This window comes from Carcharhinus amblyrhynchos, chromosome 4 (assembly GCF_965287045.1).
Source record: "Carcharhinus amblyrhynchos chromosome 4, sCarAmb.v2.hapA, whole genome shotgun sequence".
NCBI lineage: Eukaryota > Metazoa > Chordata > Chondrichthyes > Carcharhiniformes > Carcharhinidae > Carcharhinus > Carcharhinus amblyrhynchos.
The window spans coordinates 27,243,025-27,263,020 of NC_137327.1; the positions used below are offsets into that span (position 1 = coordinate 27,243,025).

At 42.0% G+C, this 19,996-nt stretch overlaps 1 protein-coding gene across 2 annotated transcripts in view; it reads left to right on the forward strand.

Annotated features, from left to right (window-relative positions):
• Positions 1-15,580, forward strand: part of ca5a (carbonic anhydrase Va) — a 67,810-nt gene extending 52,230 nt beyond the window's left edge. For both annotated transcript variants that reach the window (XM_080186884.1, XM_080186885.1), the window contains exons 7-8: positions 7,115-7,270; positions 14,595-15,580. In XM_080186884.1, coding sequence (XP_080043010.1) covers positions 7,115-7,270; positions 14,595-14,738 — 300 coding nt within the window. In that variant the 3' untranslated portion in view covers positions 14,739-15,580. The remainder of the gene's footprint in view (positions 1-7,114; positions 7,271-14,594) is intronic.
• The last annotated feature ends 4,416 nt before the right edge of the window (positions 15,581-19,996 follow it).

Consider the following 19,996-nt stretch of genomic DNA (forward strand, 5'->3'; position numbering starts at 1 on the left):
TGGAATGAACAGTGACATGATAGAAAATTATTTAATGATGAACAGGAAATGAAGGAATGGGACTAATGGATGTTGCTTGGATTGGAGAAAGGTAAAAAGTAGTGTCCACCAGAAGTCATGCTGTGGTCAGTTTTATTTCAGAGAGGTGTTCACCTGTGAGTTTGTCTTTGAAATGTAAGCAGCAAAATATCAAAATTTGCTAATGAAGCCAGTGATGTGCATGTTAGGTGGATTGGCCATGGTAAATTGCACCTTGGTGTCCAAAGATACATAGATTAGGTAGAATAGCCATAGTAAATGTGCGGGGTTAGCGGGGGAGGGCGGAGGGTAGGGCCTGGGTGAGATACTCTTTCGGCAAATCAGTGCAGACTTGATGGGCCAGATGGCCTTTCTCTGACCATAGGCCTTCTATGGTTCTTTGGACACAAAAGTGAGTTTTTGGCAAATAACCAGTAGGCTAATGGACAGTCAGGTGGCAGGTGGAATTTAAAGCAGAGAAATATGGCAATATACTTTGGAAGGAAAATAAGGAATGGAAGCATAAACTCTATGGAAAGATGCCAAAGGGTGTGAAGGTTTAATACTTTTGTTTTGGAAGTGTGAGAGAAAACTAACCCATTCACAGAAAAGGCCAATGGCAATTATAGGTTTTTGCTTTAAAAGCATAAAATATAAGCATTTTGCACAACGTTTGACTATAGTAAAGTGTTGTGCACAATTTTAAGCATCCTACTAGAGAAAACAAAGACTTTTTCCTTTCCTTACAAAGTCACTGATGAGTATTCATAACTTTAAATTATTGCCTAAAAAATTGAAGAAGGTTAGGAGAAATTTATTTGGGAACTATGTTAGTTAAACATTTAGTCTTGCGAAAGAGTTTCGGAGGTGATGCATTTGAATCTATACCTTTTTACACAAATTAAGTTAATGTTGATTGTAACAAGCAACTCACCAAAGCTTCTTCAATAGCAGATCCCAAATCTGTGACATCTGAGAACAGGGGTAGAAAGCACATAGGAATGCCATCACCTGTAAATCACACACCATCATGACATGGAATTAATTCTTGGAATATGGGCATTGCTAACAAGACCATAACAAGACCAGTAGTGTTTCTGCTGATTATACCTGTAGGAAGTGTGTAAGATTGAGCAATTGGGGCTCATTCTGGGGAAGGTGGGACCTCTACAGGAGTGATGGTCTACACCTGAATCACAGGGGAACCAATATCTTGGGGGGAAAATTTGCAAAGGCTATGCAGGGGGGTTTAAACTGATTCAGAGGGGAGGTGGGATCCTGAGTAGCGGGGGTGAAAGTGAGGGGGGCATAGATGGGGACTGCAATGCACGGCATTGTGGGGGTGAAGCAGAGCAGGGTTTGAAATGCGTTTACTTTAATGCGAGGAGTATTGATGGAAAGGGATAGGCATGAACCTCGGGTCAGTAGTTTTAGCTGGGGGAAGGGTAATTATGATGCTATTAGGAGAGAATTAGGAAGCATAGGTTGGACTAGGAGACTGCAGGGTCTCAGTACGTCCGAAATGTGGAGTTTTTTCAAGGAGCAGCTACTGCGAGTCCTTGATATGTACGTCCCTGTCAGGAAAGGAGGAAATGGTCGAGCTAGGGAACCGTGGTGCACTAAGAAAGTTGGTTCGCTGGTTAAAAAGAAAAAGGAGGCTTATGTCCGGATGAGACTTGAGGGCTCAGGTAGTGCACTAGAAAGCTTTAGATTGGCTAGGAGGGAGTTAAAGAGAGAGTTAAGAAGGGCTAAAAGAGGACATGAGAAGACTTTGGCTGATAGGATTAAGGAGAATCCTAAGGCGTTCTATAGATATGTTAAGAACAGAAGGTTGGTTAGGGCAAGACTGGGGCCAGTTAGAGACAGCAGTGGGAATTTGTGTGTGGAGCCGGAAGAGATTGGAGAGGCATTGAATCAATATTTCTCTTCGGTGTTCACGCAGGGGGACATAAATGTAGCTGTGGAGAACACTGGGTTACAGGGTTGTAAACTGGACAGTATTGCAGTTGATAAGGAGGATGTGCTAGATATTCTTGAGGGTTTGAAAATAGATAAGTCCCCTGGGCCGGACGGGATTTACCCTAGGATTCTGTGGAAGGCAAGAGAGGCGATTGCAGAGCCTCTGGCTCTGATCTTCAGGTCGTCGTTGGTCACAGGTATAGTGCCAGAGGATTGGAGGATGGCAAGTGTCCCATTGTTTAAGAAGGGGAACAGAGACTTCCTGGGGAATTATAGACCGGTGAGTCTTACTTCTGTTGTGGGTAAGGTTTTAGAAAAAATTATTAGGGATAGGATTTATAGTTATTTGGAGAGTAATGAATTGATTGGAGATAGTCAGCATGGTTTTGTGGAGGGTAGGTCGTGCCTTACTAACCTTATTGAGTTTTTTGAGAAAGTGACCAAAGAGGTGGATGGGGGTAAGGCAGTTGACGTATATATGGACTTTAGTAAGGCATTTGATAAGGTTCACCATGGAAGGCTTCTGCAGAAAATGCAGGTGTATGGGATTGAGGGTGATTTAGGTAATTGGATCAGGAATTGGCTGGCGGATAGGAGACAGAGGGTGGTGGTTGATGGTAAGTATTCGTCATGGAGTTCAGTTACGAGTGGTGTGCCTCAGGGATCTGTTTTGGGGCCACTGCTGTTTGTAATTTTTATAAATGATCTGGATGAGGGTATAGTTGGGTGGATTAGTAAATTTGCTGATGACACCAAAGTCGGAGGTGTGGTAGATAGTGAGGAAGGGTGTGTTAGTTTACAGAGGGACTTGGACAAGTTGCAGAGCTGGGCCGAGAGGTGGAGGTTGGAGTTTAATGTGGAAAAGTGTGAGGTAATTCACTTTGGCAGGAATAACAGATGTGTAGAGTATAGGGCTAATGGTAGGACTCTGAATAGTGTGGATGAACAGAGGGATCTAGGTGTATGTGTACATAGATCCCTGAAAGTTGGGAATCAAGTAGATAGGGTTGTTAGGAAGGCATACGGTGTCTTGGCGTTTATTGGTAGGGGGATTGAATTTAGGAGCCGCAGCGTCATGTTGCAACTGTACAAGACTCAGGTGCGGCCGCACTTGGAGTATTGTGTGCAGTTCTGGTCCCCACATTATAGGAAGGATGTGGAGGCTTTGGAGAGGGTGCAGAGGAGGTTTACCAGGATGTTGCCTGGTATGGAGGGGAGGTCCTATGAGGACAGACTGAGGGATTTGAGGTTGTTTTCGTTAGAAAGAAGGCGGCTAAGAGGGGACCTTATTGAAACATATAAGATGATTAGAGGTTTAGATAGGGTGGACAGTGATAGCCTTTTTCCTTGGATGGAGAAAGCTAGCACGAGGGAGCATAGCTTTAAATTAAGGGGTGGTAGTTATAGGACGGATGTCAGGGGTAGGTTCTTTACCCAGAGGGTGGTGAGGGATTGGAATGCCCTGCCTGCTGCAGTTGTAAATGCGCCTAGTTTGGGGGCGTTTAAGAGATCCGTGGATAGGTTTATGGATGGAAAGGGTTTGGTTTAGGTTAGAGGGTCATTGGTTTTTAACTGGTCGGCGCAACATCGTGGGCCGAAGGGCCTGTTCTGCGCTGTTATGTTCTATGTTCTATAACTTATTTCCAATCTGTAGTTGCCCCTAAAGATGAATGTCCTCTTTGAACTTCTTCAGTCTGTCTGGTGAAGATATTCCACCATGCCATTTGGATCTTGACCCGGAGACAATGAAGGAACATTGATTGATGTCTATGCGAAAATGGTGTCCGACTTGGAGGTGCTGGTATTCCTGTGTGCCTATTACTCTTGTACTTCTAAGTAATAGAGATTATGGGTTTGGGAGGTTCTGTTAAAGAAGCATTGGCTAGTTGTGGCGAAACACCCTGTAGATAATATACACCACAGTCAAGGTGCACAGGTGGTGAACGAATAGATACAGGGCAGCAGAATGTGTAGATTGGAGTCAGTGGATGGGAGGCTGGTTTGCATGATGGACAGGGGTATGTTCACAACCCTTTGTAGTTTCTTACAGCCTTGGTCAGAGCTGGAGCCATACCAAGCTGTGATATATCAAAAAGGATGCTTTCAGTGGTGCATCTGTAAAAATTGGTGAGCGTCATAGCGAACATGCTGAATTTCCTTAGCCTCCTGAGAAAGTAGAGGCATTGGTGAGCTTGCTTAATTGTAGCTTCAGCGTGCAGGGACCAGGACAGGATGTTGGTGATCCGGACAGATAGAAACTTGAAGCTCTCCACATCATCACCGTTGATGTAGACAGGGGCATGTCTCCACTATGCTTCCTGAAGTCGATGACTATCTCCACCATTTTACTGACATTGAGGGAGTAATTATTGTCGCACTATTTCACCAGATTCTCTATCTTTTTCCTGTATCCTGTCTCATCATTGTTCAAGGTCCGACCCACTACAGTGGTGTCATCAGCAAACTTGAAAATTGAGGGAGTGGAATTGGCCACACAGCCATAACAGTATAAGGAGTATAATAAAGGCCTGAGGACACAGCCTTGCAGGGCACTGGTGTTGAGGATAATCACGGAGAAGGTGTCATGTTCCTGGACATTGCTGAGCATCTTGAGTGTTGTTGGAGCTGAAACCATTGAGGGAAGTATATTGCATCACACTCATGACATATACTTTGAGGAAAGTCTTTGAGAAGCCAGTTGCAGCAGAATATTTGACTTGTAAACACTTTGTTATCGTGACTATTTATGTGTTTGGTCCAGTTAGAATTTTGGTTAATGTACAGCTGCAGGATGTTGATGATGGGAGGGTTTAGCAATGGTAGTGGTGTTGAGTACCATGGGGAAGTGATTATTCTCTCACTGATCATTACTTGATGGTTGTGTGGTGCATATGTAAGTTGCCACTTATCAGCCCATGCCTAAAGGTTGTCCAGATCTTGCTGTGTGTGGTCATAGATTCTGTTATTATCTGAGGAATTGCAAATGCAGCTGAACACAATGCAATCACCAGCAAACAACCCTACTTCTGACCTCATGGAGGGAAGGTCATTGATATTGCAATTGAAGATAGTTAGGCCTTGGATAATGCCACAATGTCCTGAGAGTGAAATGCTTTGCCTCTAACAACCACAACCATCGTCCTTTCCACTAGGTTTAACTTGAGCTACTGGAGAATTTTCCCTATGACTCCATTGTCTTAAGTTTTACTATGGCTCGTTCCTAGAGTCCTTGGATGACACTTTGAATAGAATGCTGCATTAATTTAAAAGGCCGTCAATCTCATCCAGACCGCTACCAGATTGATGTTCCATGCTAGTTAATTGATACTTTTAAGCTCTATCAGCATGAGCAATTTCTCCATAAACTTTCTGTCCACTTCCAAAAGCCCCCCACAAATGCATCTCCACCCTATTAACCTACTCATCTCCATAATCAAGGATGAGAGAGAAGCTCCGGAAGAACCTTGGAACAAGTCTCAGAATAACCATTCCCCCCTCCCCAGCTCCTTCTAGAGCCTGATGCTGCACTAAAATTCTTTTTTAAGAAATAAAACATCATCTGAAGCAGGTAAAATTATGGAACTGTTGGATCAATAAAGAGTGGTAGACATACTGTGGGCTGAATGGCCTCCTATGCTGCAAGATTGTGTAGGAAAGGTGAAATCTGCGTTCTTCTAATTCTGGCCTTTTGAGCATCCCCTATTTTTAATTGCTCTGCCATTGCTAGCCATACCTTTAGCTTCTTTTGGTCCAAAACCATGGAATTCCTTCCCTTAACCTCTACCTCTTTTTCCTCCTTTATGATGCTCCTTAAAGCCAATTATTTTGACTAAGCTTCTGGCTATCTGCCTTATGATTGCAGTATCTAATTCTATTTTATAAAACATACTTCACAGGACAATTATATTGTGTATTTAATGTAAATATAAGTTGCTGATGGTGATGATTATTATTAAGAAATGCTTCCAGTGGGACCAATCCTACAGTATAAATAGGGTAAATAAATTCTGCTTCCATTTAATGACCTCGGTTTTAATGAGGATGTTGTTAGAATGCCATGTCAGTTGTTGCAAAGTTGAGTTTGATGTTGATAAAGACGTAAAAAATTGTAAAAATGTTAGAGGGGAAAAAACATTGTGTGGTCCCTTGAAAACTTGGTGTTTGCTTCAGTGCTTGGAAGTTTAAAATGCAAAGTACCCACAGAATTCAAGCTGAAACCTTTGTATCAAAAAGTCAACAGTATTTTTGGCGAGAGAACCTTTTTTTAAATTTTGCCCAATCAATTTAAAGCAGATATTCGGTAATCAGGAACCTGTAACCTTTGAAATTGATGGTGTTGACAAAACCAGACCAATCCTATTGTAGGAAAATGGATAATTCATCACAGGTATAAAACAGTGCAGAAGGAAAAAGTGAGAGATAGCAACTGCCACTTCTCAATCTCAAGGGGGAGAGAGCAGCTCTCCACTCTGTCAGCTTCAGATATCTTTTAAGAGAACGCACCACCTAACCAGCAAAAGGTACCAAATCAGAAAGAACTTACAGACAGAGAAATCAACCAGGAAACTCTAGAAGGTTCCGAAAGACACAAAACCTGGTTGTATATTTTATGAGTGACTAAATTCTATTTTTTTTTGTTAATGAATGGGCATTGCATTTATTTGAACAACTTTCCATTAGAATTTTATTTTATTCGGTATGTTACATGTTTAGTTAAATAAATAAATTGCTAAGTGTTCATTTTAAAGTGAGTGTCAAGTATTTCTGTTGGTTGCCCACTTAACTGAAGAACAATTCACAACTTCCCACACACTTAATAGATTACAAGGCCAGGTGCCCCTCTTTAGGGGATTCGACGCTACGTCTCAAAAGGGACAACCCTTCGCATCATAAGACAATGCATTGAATATAAGGAGTTGTAAAGACACATCCATTTCACCTTGTCAGGGCCAATTAAAGGGAGAAGAAGCCTAAAACAAAATATATATACATTCCTAAAATTAATTTTCACTGAAATAATTTTCAGAAATATCTGGGACAGAAGAAATAACCTGATGTCATAAATAATCAAGAAATCATAACATGAAAATTGTTATCTTTCTTTGCCCAAAATGTAGTTAATTATATGTACCAACAGGACGCTGCAGTTGATTTCTTTAACTTTGATGCTGCCTGCTTGATTCCACGTTGTTCAGATTACTGGACATATCCTGGTTCTCTGACCTCGCCACCTCTAACTGAATGTGTCACCTGGGTTATTATGAAGGACCCCATCGAAGTTAGTCTGGAACAGGTAACATTTTTAACTACTTCTTAATTGTAACATGTATGCATTACAAAGACATTGTAGAACACCATCCTAAGGCCACAATTGGAGTAATCAGTGCAGTTTTGGGCAGCTACATAGAAACATGTGGAGATAGATGTGTGACTCAGAAACATACATAGAAAATAGAAACAGGAGTAGGCCATTTGGCCCTTCAGGCCTGCTCCATCGTTCATTATGATCATTGCTGATCTTCAAATTCAATACCCTGAACCTGCCTTCTCCCATATTTTAACCAAAAGAGCTCTATGTAATTCCTCCTTGAAATCACACTAAATTTTGGCCTCAGCTACTTTCTGTGGTAGTGAATTCTACAGATTCACTGCCTGCCAGTTACTCCCTGTGAGCTTTTTTTAATTCATTTGTGGGACATGGGCATCACTGGTTGGCCAGCATTTATTGCCCATCCCCTAGATATCCAGGGGCAGTTGAGAGTCAACCGCATTGCTGTGGCTCTGGGGTCACATGTAGGCCAGACCAGGTAAAGACGGTAGATTTTGTTCCCTGAAGGACATTAGTGAACCAGGTGGGTTTTTCTGACAATTGACAATGGTTTCATGGTCACCAGTAAATTTGTAATTCCAGATGTTTTTTATGGAATTCAAACCCAGGTCCCCAGAACATTCTGGATTAATAGTCGAGCAATCATACCACTAGGCTATCGCCTTCCCTAGCTACAAACCAAACATGGTTCAACCTGCAACCAGCAGATGCATCAATGGCCCACAGGCTTCTTTGAGCCCTGACTGCCTGGAGCCTGCCAACAGCTCCAAAGATTTCCTTATCAATTGCCAACCAGATGAAACCCAAACTCCAATTAGCAGCTGCATCAGTAGCCTACAAGGCTTCTTTGAGCCATAACTGCCTTGAACCTACTAACAGCATCACCCTTTTTGTATCCAGCCTCTTCCCCCGCTGCTGAACACTTTCACTCTTCGCAAACACACAGGTAAATTGAAACCAGAGAAACTCCTGAAGCTCCAATCATCTTCATGACTTCCTCTTTTAGTTTCTCTAACTAAGAAAGCCCATCTCCTGTTATATTGTTCTGAAATAACACCTCAGAGGCTAGGACCCCTTTACCAGATTCCCATTATTTACAAATTCAATTCCACTCCTAAAAGTGCTTCAGATGTAAAGTCAGAATCTAGAGTGTCAGTAGCCCTGACACTCGTCAATGTATTCACACAGGTGGGACTCTCTGATTGGGCAAGTGATTAGTACCAATCTTTTTGGCGCAGGTGATCATTACATCAAACAGGGAAAAAGTTACTTCAAGAGGCCAACCTCATGGGCCTCGTTGAGGTCATTACAGGCCTCCAAGGGTCCTGTTAATGCCTTCCGTGCCCGCTGGGCACCGCAGGGACATTTTGATTTGATGTTTTAAGTTTCCTTTCCACTGTGCCTTTTGTTTCGGGCCGTTCCCTTCCTTTGGGGAGCTGCCCATTTTAATTTGTCCCCTCATTAATTTGATTTAGTTTATTTAGGTGGCCCAAAAAGTTTGGTCATTACAGGCACCATCTCATCTAACTGTTAATTCCTTGTGAACAGGACCACAAGCTTTTAAGTGTAATAGACTCTGGCACTTTAGTTGCATTTATCCGATTTTCTGCAGTTAAATTTTCCAGAGCTAAACATTATCTCTAACATGAACCAGGAACTAGAAATTTATCACGTGAATTTAGATGATGAGCGATGAGAGGAGGTTTGTGTGGAATATAAACACCAATGTGGACATGTGGTGCTGAGTGGCCTGTTTCTGATTGTAAATACTTTGTAATTAATACAAATTAAACCATCTCACAGAGTCCATCACAGTTAGCAAGCTACATTCCACATTGGTCTCTTCATAAACATTAAATGTGTTTCTTATTTGTGCATACTAGAAGTACAGTTAATGGGATGGATGCACTACTTGTTGATATCCAGTTCCATGAAATCTATTGCATGAGAAACCACAACAGACGGGAAATAAGCTGGACGTGAAATGCAATCCATAGAAATCTGTACATACCTGTAAAGGTATAGCAGGGTGAAGAAGTGGTGTATTATATTCAATACTTTTGTTACTATCCCAGCTTATGGTACCACTGGACAGTCATGGCCCAGAGTGGAACCCCAGCTCAAAAGATCATAACTTTTATTTTTTGCTTAGAGATGTGGATGTATAAAGTTATAGGTTTGCCAATTAACTTTTAACAAAGAATGGGACATTTAATAAATAAGAAAGTATTTAATATAATACACCACTTCTTCACCCAGCTATACCTTTACAGGTATATACAGATTTCTATGGATTGCACAAATTAAAAAAAACACATCTTAAATTCTAATGTTCTCCTTAAGTCCACTGCCCATGTAAACTAATAGACAAAATATGGTCATACGCACCAAATGACAGATGCTAACCAAAACAACTTTTGTGGATTTCTCATCAAATTCTCTCCAAATGCTCGCTACACTGTGAACCAACTGGTCTCACTAAAACTCTGGATGCAACAGGAAGGTTTCTAATCTCCACTCTCAAAAACCATACTTTGAAATCTTCTCCCAAACGAGGCTTTCTCACAGATACCTTCACCAAGGATCTACATCCAGGATTTCACCTCCTTTCAGTATTCCTCTGCCTTGAATTGTCATGTACATTCAAGCTTCCATGCGATTTCTCAGGTACCTACCCATGCCACAGAATGCCACTGCCACACAGGCTATATTAAGGTGTCACCATCCTTAGGATTACTTCATTTGTCTGGCTTCTCACAAGCTGAATTCTCCAGGTTTGCATTTTGCAGCTGTCTTTGACTAGGAGCCTCTCTCTATCCTTCTCTTTAGCTTCAATGCATAGTACCTTGTTTAGATTCTGGTTCTTTGTCTCCTTCACCTCAGTCTTCCTGGGTCCTCTCTTTTCATTATTTGGTTTTTGAAACTATCTGTTCCTTAGATTCTGGGACTTGCTTTCTGCCCTTAACTCAATGGTCAGCTTCTGTGAACAGTGTCTTTGATTGCCTGTTACCAAGTGAACCCAAAAATGCTTTTGCTGTTCAATATGAGCCTGTGGCTGCTAAGCACCAGCCTAGTTTCCTTTCTAAACCCTGTTTGCTTTCATGTTATAAAACCTCAATTACAATGCATGCAAAATTTAAAATAAAACTAAAAGCCATAGACTTTAAGGTACCAGTTTTAACATGAAACTAACTGAAGTTTTAACCCTTTCAGTGCACAAGTGCGGAAATATATTGGATGTAATTTTTCTGTCCTGCCCACCACAGTGGGTGGGACATGGACCATGCTAAGGTCCAAACTGACCTCGGGCAGGATTTTCCGGCTTTTAGGCGAACACGGCTGGAAAATCCCATCCATTATTTTTAATATCCAGAAAGCAAATATAAATTGTTTAAATCAGCTATATTTCCTAACAATCTGTTGTTTTGAAATTTAGGTAGCTGTTAAACTCTACAGTAAGCAGCAAATCCCGAGTTCTAAGTACTGTTCTTTGCCATGTAAGATTATACAATTTGTTTTAAAGTTATGATTGCACACATAGTACCTATAGCATTATTCGTTGCAGTGATGGAATTCAGGTCTTACAACCAAAATGCAGACTTGTTTGTAAAAAAAGAACTGCGGGTTACCTGAGAATATAAGATGATTAATGAAGATTTAAATAACTCACTGTGTTCTAATTTTGGCATTGAGAATCTTCTTGTTTGTTACCTTTGTATATATAGTAAGGCTGGGAGAATTAGACGGGCTTTTTGTGCTGGGAAAAATACCTAAAATATGACTGACTAGACATCAGCAAGGCTTATTGGCTGACAAACTCACTCAGGACCTCATGCTGATTATGATTTCTTTACGTCAATTCACAGCATTTTTATCACAAGTTTCATGCTTACCTTAGAACCTAATGTAACTTTTGTTACTCAGATGAACCTTTATGAATTATGCATGAAAAGCAATTCTGGAAAAGATTTAGAGGTGCACCAATGGATTGATAGCTAATTTTAAAGCCCTTGGTTACCATGACTATCTGAAAAGGGAATAAAATCAGAAACTATCATTGCATTTAAAAAGTACTGGAATATGCATTTGAAGAGTCTATAAAACTGTGGACCTAGAGCTAAAAAATTACATTAGGCTGGGTAGCTCTTTTTTTTTGACCAGCACAGACACAATGAGCCAAATAGCCTCTTTCATTCTTCTCAATTCCTGTGAGGCTACAACAAGTATAGTGAGCTGAAGCTTTTAGTTCAAGGAAAGCAAAAGTGAAGATTTCAATGCAATTTAATAGAAACCTTCAAATTAACAAAACGGTTATTTTAGTGTTGATACACTACTCTAATTCTATAAGCACAGGAGGAGGCAGTACTTTTCCCAAATACACATTGTTCATTACCCATTCAGCATCCTGCAATACCCTGGTCTACTCCTTAGTCACCCACAAAATCCTGTTCCCTTCCCACAGTAACTTTCCACATGAGTTCAGCAGATGTAACACCTGCTTTTACCTCTTCACAATCGAAGGCCCGAAACACTCCTTCCAAGTTGAAGCAGTGATTTACAGGTACTTCTTTCAATCTAGTCCGCTGCATACACTGAAGTCTCCTTCAAACTGGGAAGACCAAACACAGAATGGGTGATCACTTTTCAGAACATCTCTGTTCAGATCGTGAGTATGACCCTGAATATGGCCTGTCATTTTAATTCTCCACCTGGCTCTCGCGCTGATATTTCTCCCTCTGCACAGATGCTACATAAGTTGCTGAGTTTTTCCAGTATTTTGTGTTTCTGTTTCAGATTTCCAGCATATTTTATTGCAACAGACAAGATTCTCAGGAGTCTTGACAGGGAGAGGTCCACAATTCCTCTTCTGGGAGAATTTAGAGCTAGAGGTCACTGTTTAAAAATAAGGGGTCTCTCATTTAAGAAGAAACGAGGAGAAATTGTTTCTCTCAGAGAGTCATGAGTCTTTGGATCTTTTTTCCACAAAAGATTATGGAAGCAGCCTTTCAAAATTTTTAACAGAGGTACATTCTTGACAAGTAAGGGGGTGAAAGGTTACCAGGGGTTCACAAGAAGATCAGCCATGGTTTTACTGAATGGTAGAGCAGGCATGATTTCCAAGTAGAATAAAATCCTATCACAACAAGTAAATATGACAAAACATTCTATTTATATAGAGGTATTAACATAAAAATTGACATTGAAGGACATTTTCTATCTGATGGCTATTAGCTTGACTAAAGAGGTTACATTTTAGGAACTGGTGTAAAGGAGGTGAGAGGGTGGCACGGTGATTAGTACTGCTGCCTCACAGCGCCAGGGATCAGGGTATGACTCTAGCCTAGGATGATTGTGTGGAGTTTGCACATTCTCCCCATGTCTGCAAGGATTCCCTCCAGATATTCTGGTTCTCCCAAGATCTAAAGATATACAGGTTAGGGTGATTGGCCATAATAAATTGCCCCTCAGTGTCCAAAGATGTGTAGGTAAGGTGGATTAGCCATTGTAAATGCGAAGAGTTATGAGGATAGGGCATGGGTGGTGGACCAGGGTAAGATGCTCTTTTGGAGAGTCGATACAGACTCCTTGGGCTGAATGGCCTCTTTCTGCACTGTAGGAATGCTATGGATTCTTTGGAAAGTCCTAAGGAGGGAATTGCAGAGCTTAGGCGGTGGATGGCTGAAGGTATAGCTTCCAGTGGTGGGGTAAAGCAGGAAGGTGTGTGCAAAAGCATCCTGAGTTGAAGGATTGCAAAGTGCATGGAAGGCTGAAGGAGGTTACAGTGATTGGGATGGTAGGGATCATAGATGAATTTCAATACAAGTATTAGAATTCTAAAATTGAGCCTCTGATGGACCAGAAGCCAATGTGAGTCAATGAGCATAATATTGAAACAAACTTTGTGCTGGTTAGGATAATAGACAGCAGAATTTTGGATGTACGAGTTTATGAATAGTGGAAGATGGGACATCAGTCAAACCACCATTGGAATAATTAGGGCTAAAGATAAAAGCATGGGAAGGTTTCTGGAGATAGACAGTTTATGGTAGTGAGTTTTTATGATGGAAGAGACTTCAGGGTTGATATGTAAGTTTGGTTGAATTATCCACATGGCCTTCCCATCAACTTCCTGCCCACCCCAGACCTGAGCTCACTTTTACGGGAGGTGGACGAGGCTGAGGGAAGCCCACACACCCTTACTCCAATTGAGGCTTGAACAGCCAATTAATAGTCACTTCCCACCCAACCTCAATTTTGAGTTGACAAGAGGAGGTCAGGGGCAAGGGTCAAGCAAATTACTCTATTCGAGTCTCAGGCAGGAAAGGAAGCACACTTCCCTAAAGACTACCTTTCCACATTAGGTGCCCCTCCCCCAAAGTTCTGCAAACCCTTCAGTTGCTACTTTTACCCCCAGTCTTTCTGTTAACATGCCCACTCTCCCACCCCTTCCAGGTCTCATCTCACTTCTCCCCAACTCCCTCCCCTCCATCTTCAGCTGGTCAAGGACTCTGAGACTGTTTGTAGTCCCATGTGGCATTACTAGGACTAAGGAACTGTTGGTCAATCAGATCATCCAGCAGCTCTGTGAAACTGGGAGGAGCAAAAATCTTGTGGAGCATTAAATGGCATGGGGCACCCCTATCAAAACTGACCCTGCCACCCATTAAATTCTGTCCTTGGAGATTAATCACAACACGAATGCAGTACATCTGACTAGATTATAAGAGCATGTGGTATCAATCAATATCTGCAGCAATAAATATCCTCAATATAAAAGTTTCTAGGTAAAGTAATTATAGGCATCTCCCTCCAACAGAAAGAGACAATTGATTATATAACTTTAGGGGAGATAGGCTTCCACGAACAACCACAGCTGGTACAGAGATTGAATCTGCGCTGTTGACATCATTAACACCACACTAGCCATCTAGCCAATAGAGCTAATCAATCCCCAAACAGTTATTAATATCTAAATATAGATCATTTATCTTTTCAGTGCTTCCATAATTGTATGGAATCAAGACTTGTGCAATTTGGATTTTCACCGTTGCTAACAGGGTTACCATGGTGCTGTACTTCGTTATATATGTACACAACCAATGATATACGGAGACTGAAAAATTAAGTTTTTTTTGTTACATGATACTCTAATAGATGCCTTGCAAATTGCATTTTGTGATTCTGTCCTTTCTTTCATGAACTCCACAAATCAATTGCTTTGTTTGTGTTGTTGTCTTAAGAGGACGCCACAGTGCTTTCTTGTAACTTTAAAAAAATTATTTTACAGCTGGCTATGTTTCGCAGTTTGCTTTACACATCTGCTGGGGAAAAGCAAAAGAATATGGTGGACAACTATCGACCAGTGCAACCTTTACTGAAACGGACCATATATTCAACAATCCCATCTTCCAGAAACAGTATTTCCCAATAGAATTTGGAAAATTGTTTGAGCAAACATACCTACAAGCCTTACTTAAATTTTAAGGATACTAATTTACTTTTATATCTGGGTAAACTGGAAAAAGAAATCGCTTAATTTTTTTTGACACTTACATGTAGAAATTTCAACTGTCCTTTAAAATGCGTAATAGACATGTATAGCAATTTTTTTATCATTCAGTATGATTAGAGATTATTGGACTATTTCTTATTATCCTGTATAGTTAAACATTGTACAGTCATTAGACATTTTTAATCATTCAGTAAGCATAAACAATGTTTGTTTATGTAAAGAACACCAAGTTAAACTGCTCTGGTTGTTTACTTTTCCTTGAAAGATTGTAAACAGTATATTTTCTGGAACACTTGAGGTTTACTACAACGATCTCTGATTTTCAACCTCGAATGCTTAATGGCAGTTGTAATGTGTAAGTTTATTATGCTTATTATTGAAAATTGAAGCAGACCTTATAAAAACAAGACCAAATGGAGTAAAGTAATTGGTAGTTAAAATAATATATACACAGTGGTGATGTTTTGGTGCTACAAACTACTATGCAACAAGATAACAGTCTGAATAGTAATAATCTACTCAAATTGTTCTTTCCTGATCTCGTTTATATTTTGCAACAGGGTAAGTGCCTAATCTCAACTGTGCAATTTTAGAGAGATGATTGAAGATCAATATATGATTGATCCTTTTATGCAGCTTCTGGCCGCCGTCTTAAAAGTTATATTGACTATTCTACAGGACCAGGAAAATTGAAAAATGGTGGAAAAAACAATATATGTACAATTTATGCATGCCTAATAAAATTCTGAGGTGTTTATCCACATGCAAAATATTATTCCAGTTTGAGTTGGTGCAAAAGTGTGACACAAAAGATATCTCACATGTTGAGATGTGGGCTGGGATTTTTCTTCCCCTTTTAATGTTGGGAGGCTTTGGCAATGGGAGCGGAAAAGATCAAAAAAGTAAAAGTTGCATTTTACATCAGTGTGGAAGTTTGACTCAGTTGTGGCCTGCCCTCTCCGTCCCTTTCCTGCCATTCAGCGATAAGAATATCATTTTAATACATCTACGTTCCATTATTGGGCGATAAGCCAGAATTGTTTTCAGGCCATCAAAAAAATCATCCAAGGCAGTGTGATATCAGAACAGTGCAAATTATGGTTGGCTTCAAAAAGCCCTGCACTGGCGAACACATTCTGACGGGAACTCGGAGGTGAGCGCAGTACTTGCAGAGTGGCTCCGCCTATTAAGGGGGTTAATTCAGGGGTACTGGCCCTGACTTGAGTGCCAACTGTGACTCAGGGATGCTGGCTTTGATTCAGGAGGTGTCCAGCTTTTGACTCGAGTGACCAGGCCTAGATTCGGGGGTGAACGGGTGTGATTCAGTGACCAGCCTTGATGAGGGGTGACTGGGCTAACACTAGAGGGAGACTGGGGTAACACTGGTAGGGAATTGGGGGATTAACTCCAGGATACAAGGGCAGAAGACTCCAGGTTTAAAGTTTATTTATTAATGTCACAAGTAGGCTTACATTAACACTGCAGTGAAGTTATTGTGAAAATCCCCTAGTCACCACACACCGGTGTCTGTTCGGGTACAGTGAGGGAGGATTTGGCATGGCCAATGCAGCTAACCAGCACATCTTTTGGACTGTGGCAGGAAACCGGAGCACCCAAAGGAAACACACCAGAAATAGGGATAACATGTAGACTCCATAGACAGTGACCCAAGCTGAGAATTGAACTCGAGTCCCTAGCACTATGAGGCAGCAGTGCTAACTGCTGTGCTACTGGGGAGGAAGACTCCATGGTACAGGGGGCCTTGTCAGGAGAAACTGGAAGGAAGATTCCAGGGTACTTGGGGAGGACGAAAGACTCAAGGGTACTGGAGGGAGAGGGGGGTGGCATTGGGGTGGCAAGGAGGGCTGACTGGAGGTGGAGGGGGAGATAGCAGGATGTTATCTCTGGGAAGGCCAAAGCAGTGTTTGGGAGAGGGTTGGGGGTGGGGTACTGGACAGAAGATAGTCAGTTGTAAAAACCTGTTCCTGACGATGGCTTCTACTGCTTGGCCACAGATTTCTTGAAGGAGCCTCACCGAGGGAAGGGAAGACTGGGGCAGAGTGATGGGTGAGTGTGGAATCATCATGGACTTTCAGTTCCATTCAAATCTTGGGTAAAGGAACCTCTGGAGGCAGGATGTTGACAAAGGCAAGGCTTACGGAAGGACATGTCAGTGATACGCCATTGCAGCTAAGACCATTCAGCGGTAACTCAATTGACAAGTCTGGTATCAAGCTAGTCACACTATTAGTACCACTTCCCTGGCGATTGTAATTTTCTTGGCTACTCCTACCTTCCCAATTCTTAGCTTACAACCATTTCTGGAATGTTACTTGTGTCTCCTATGCAAAATATCAGTTCAATTCATCTGCCATCTCCTTATTTCCATTATTAATGCCCCAGGCTCATTTTCTAAAGGACTAACACTGACTTTGTTAATTCTTGTTTAAATGTCTATACTACAGCGGTTAGCAGTGCTGCCTCACAGCGCCAGGGATCCAGGTTCAATTCCAGCCTCGGGTCACTGTCTATTTGCACATACTGTCTGTGTCTGCGTGGGTTTCCTCCAGGTGCTCCGGTTTCCTCCCACCTTTCAAAGATGTGCAGGTTATGTGGATTGGCTATGCTAAATTGCCCCTTAGTGTCAGGGGGATCAGCAGGGTAAATCCATGGGGTTACAAGGAGGAGGCTTGAGTAGGATTGAAATTTGAATTTCATTTTGATTAGCAGGCTGGGGATGGTAGCGTCTCCTCGCCGCCACCCCCCCCTCCAACCAGGAGTGGTTCCCAACAGCAGGGTTTACAACTGCTCCCCAATTACAAGCAACAGGCGGGGACAGAGGCCATTGAGGCTCCTCAGGAGGTCAGTGGCAAGGGGGTGGGGCCAGGGGGGCATACTGTGTGGCGATTGGTGGGAGACGGAGGAAGAAGGAAATCAGGACTTGTCATCAGGGGGATGGGGGTCAAGGCTGGCCATGAGGTGGGGTAGATCTGGGCTGGCAAAGGGGGGAGTTTGAGAAGTCTGGCGATTGGGTAGTCCAGGGAAGGCCAGCGATCAGGAAGCTGGTAATTGGGTGGCTGACATTGGGAGGGGACAGTGCACATGCGCAGATCTCTGTACTGACAGATCAGCGCATGCGCAGTGGCCCACTCAGCACTATGCTGTCAACCTCTCGGGTGGGATGAGGCCCCGCCCCTCCATTTTCCAGTGTGAATCAGTCAATGGCACTCTGCATTAATATGGAGATGCTGGCATTGGACTGGGGTAAGCACAGTAAGAAGTCTCAAAACACCAGGTTAAAGACCAACAGGTTTAAGCACAGGCCACATGCTTTTGGAGCGCTGCCTCTTTATCAGGAGAGTGGGAGTTCTGTTCACAAATAGGGCATATAAAGACACAAACTTAATTTACAAAATAATGGTTGGAATGCGAGTCTTTATAGGTAATCAAGTCTTAAAGGTACAGACAGTGTGAATGGAGAGAGGGTTAAACACAGGTTAAAGAGATGTGTATTGTTTCCAGCCAGGACAGTTAATGAGATTTTGCAAGCCCAGGCAAGTCGTGGGGGTTACAGATAGTGTGACATAAACCCAAGATCCCGGTTGAGGTGTCCTTGTGTGCGGAACTTGGCTATCAGTCTCTGCGTTGTGTGTCGTGAAGGCTGCCTTGGAGAACGCTAACCCAAAGATCAGAGGTTGAATGTCCATGACTGCTGAAGTTTTTGCCAACAGGAAGAAAACACTCTTGCCTGGTGATTGTCAAGCAGTGTTCATTCATCCGTTGTCGTAGTGTCTGCATGGTCTCCCCAATATACCATGCCTCAGGACATCCTTTACTGCAAGCGTATCAGGTAGACAATGTTGGCCGAGTTGCAAGTGTATGTATTGTGTACCTGGTGGATGGTGTTCTCATGTGAGATGATGGCATCCATATCGATGATCCGGCACGTCTTGCAGAGGTTGCTATGGCAGGGTTGTGTGGTGTCGTGGACACTTCTCCTGAAGGTTGGGTAGTTTCCTGTGGACAATGGTCTGTTTGAAGTTGTGTGGTTGTTTAAAGGCAAGAAGTGGGGGTGTGGGGGTAGCCTTGGCAAGATTACAGTTAAATATTTACATCTTTTTTTCTATTTTAACCTCTCCACTTTTTCCTACCTTATTTTGAAGGTGTCAGGAAAAGAAAAAAGACTTGCATTTATATAGCACCATTCAGCACCACTGGGCAACACAGAGTGCTTTACAGTCAATTCGAGAAACAAAATGACACAAACTATAATACAGTTCACTGGGTGTTGGATGTCCTTCAGTAGTCTGTCAGCTATTCAAGCCTTAGTCAGAAGGGCTATTTGATCTTGCTGCAAATCCAATTGAGCCCAATGCTAGTTTCAGCTGGTATCCATACTCTTGCACTTTCCAGTGTGGAGCACTAGATGGCAGCTTTCCACTTTCTCCAGTGCAGTGGTACAGTTGGCAATTGTACAGCTGCTGCTCCATTCTAAATGTTATTAGCCTGCTAGTTTATTACTGATGCCATTTTAAAAATGAAGCATTTGTTAATTCTTCCACCAATTTGCATCTATGTAAACTTATTAAGTTAATAGTTCTTTATTAGGGGCAACTTTTATTTAACATGAAGCATTGTGTACTCAAATTCCAATCTATATTAAAAGAGCATGTGAATAAACTCTATTCTGACCTGTAGTAGACATGATTGGGAATGTTGAACAGCTCATCATACAGCATCAAACTCTAGATAGTGTAATTGCTATATAAACTTAAGTTCTTTAACATTTTATTCATTGTAAGTTAAAGTTTATTTTATCAAGTGTGAGACTACAAGTCGGCCCTAGAGAAGTCATGAGGATTGCTGGAGGGACTGGGGGTTTAAATGAGGGGTGTGATCTTTGTGAAAGATGCTTCCAATGGAAACTTAGAACCTTCCACCCACAAGGAGAAACCGTTCCCCTTCCTGTCTGACAACAGTGAAAGCTTTGGGGCTAGCGCAGCCAGAAAACCCCATCCAAGAGGTGAGCCACTCACTGCAGCTTATCCAACATCTGGTTCAATAGTAATGGTGTTGATGTAGTTGGTCCAGTGGGTTTCTGGTCATCAGTAATTTACAGATGTTGAGGATGGGGAAATTGACTAACATCAGCTGGAGATGACACTCAAGTTGGAGAT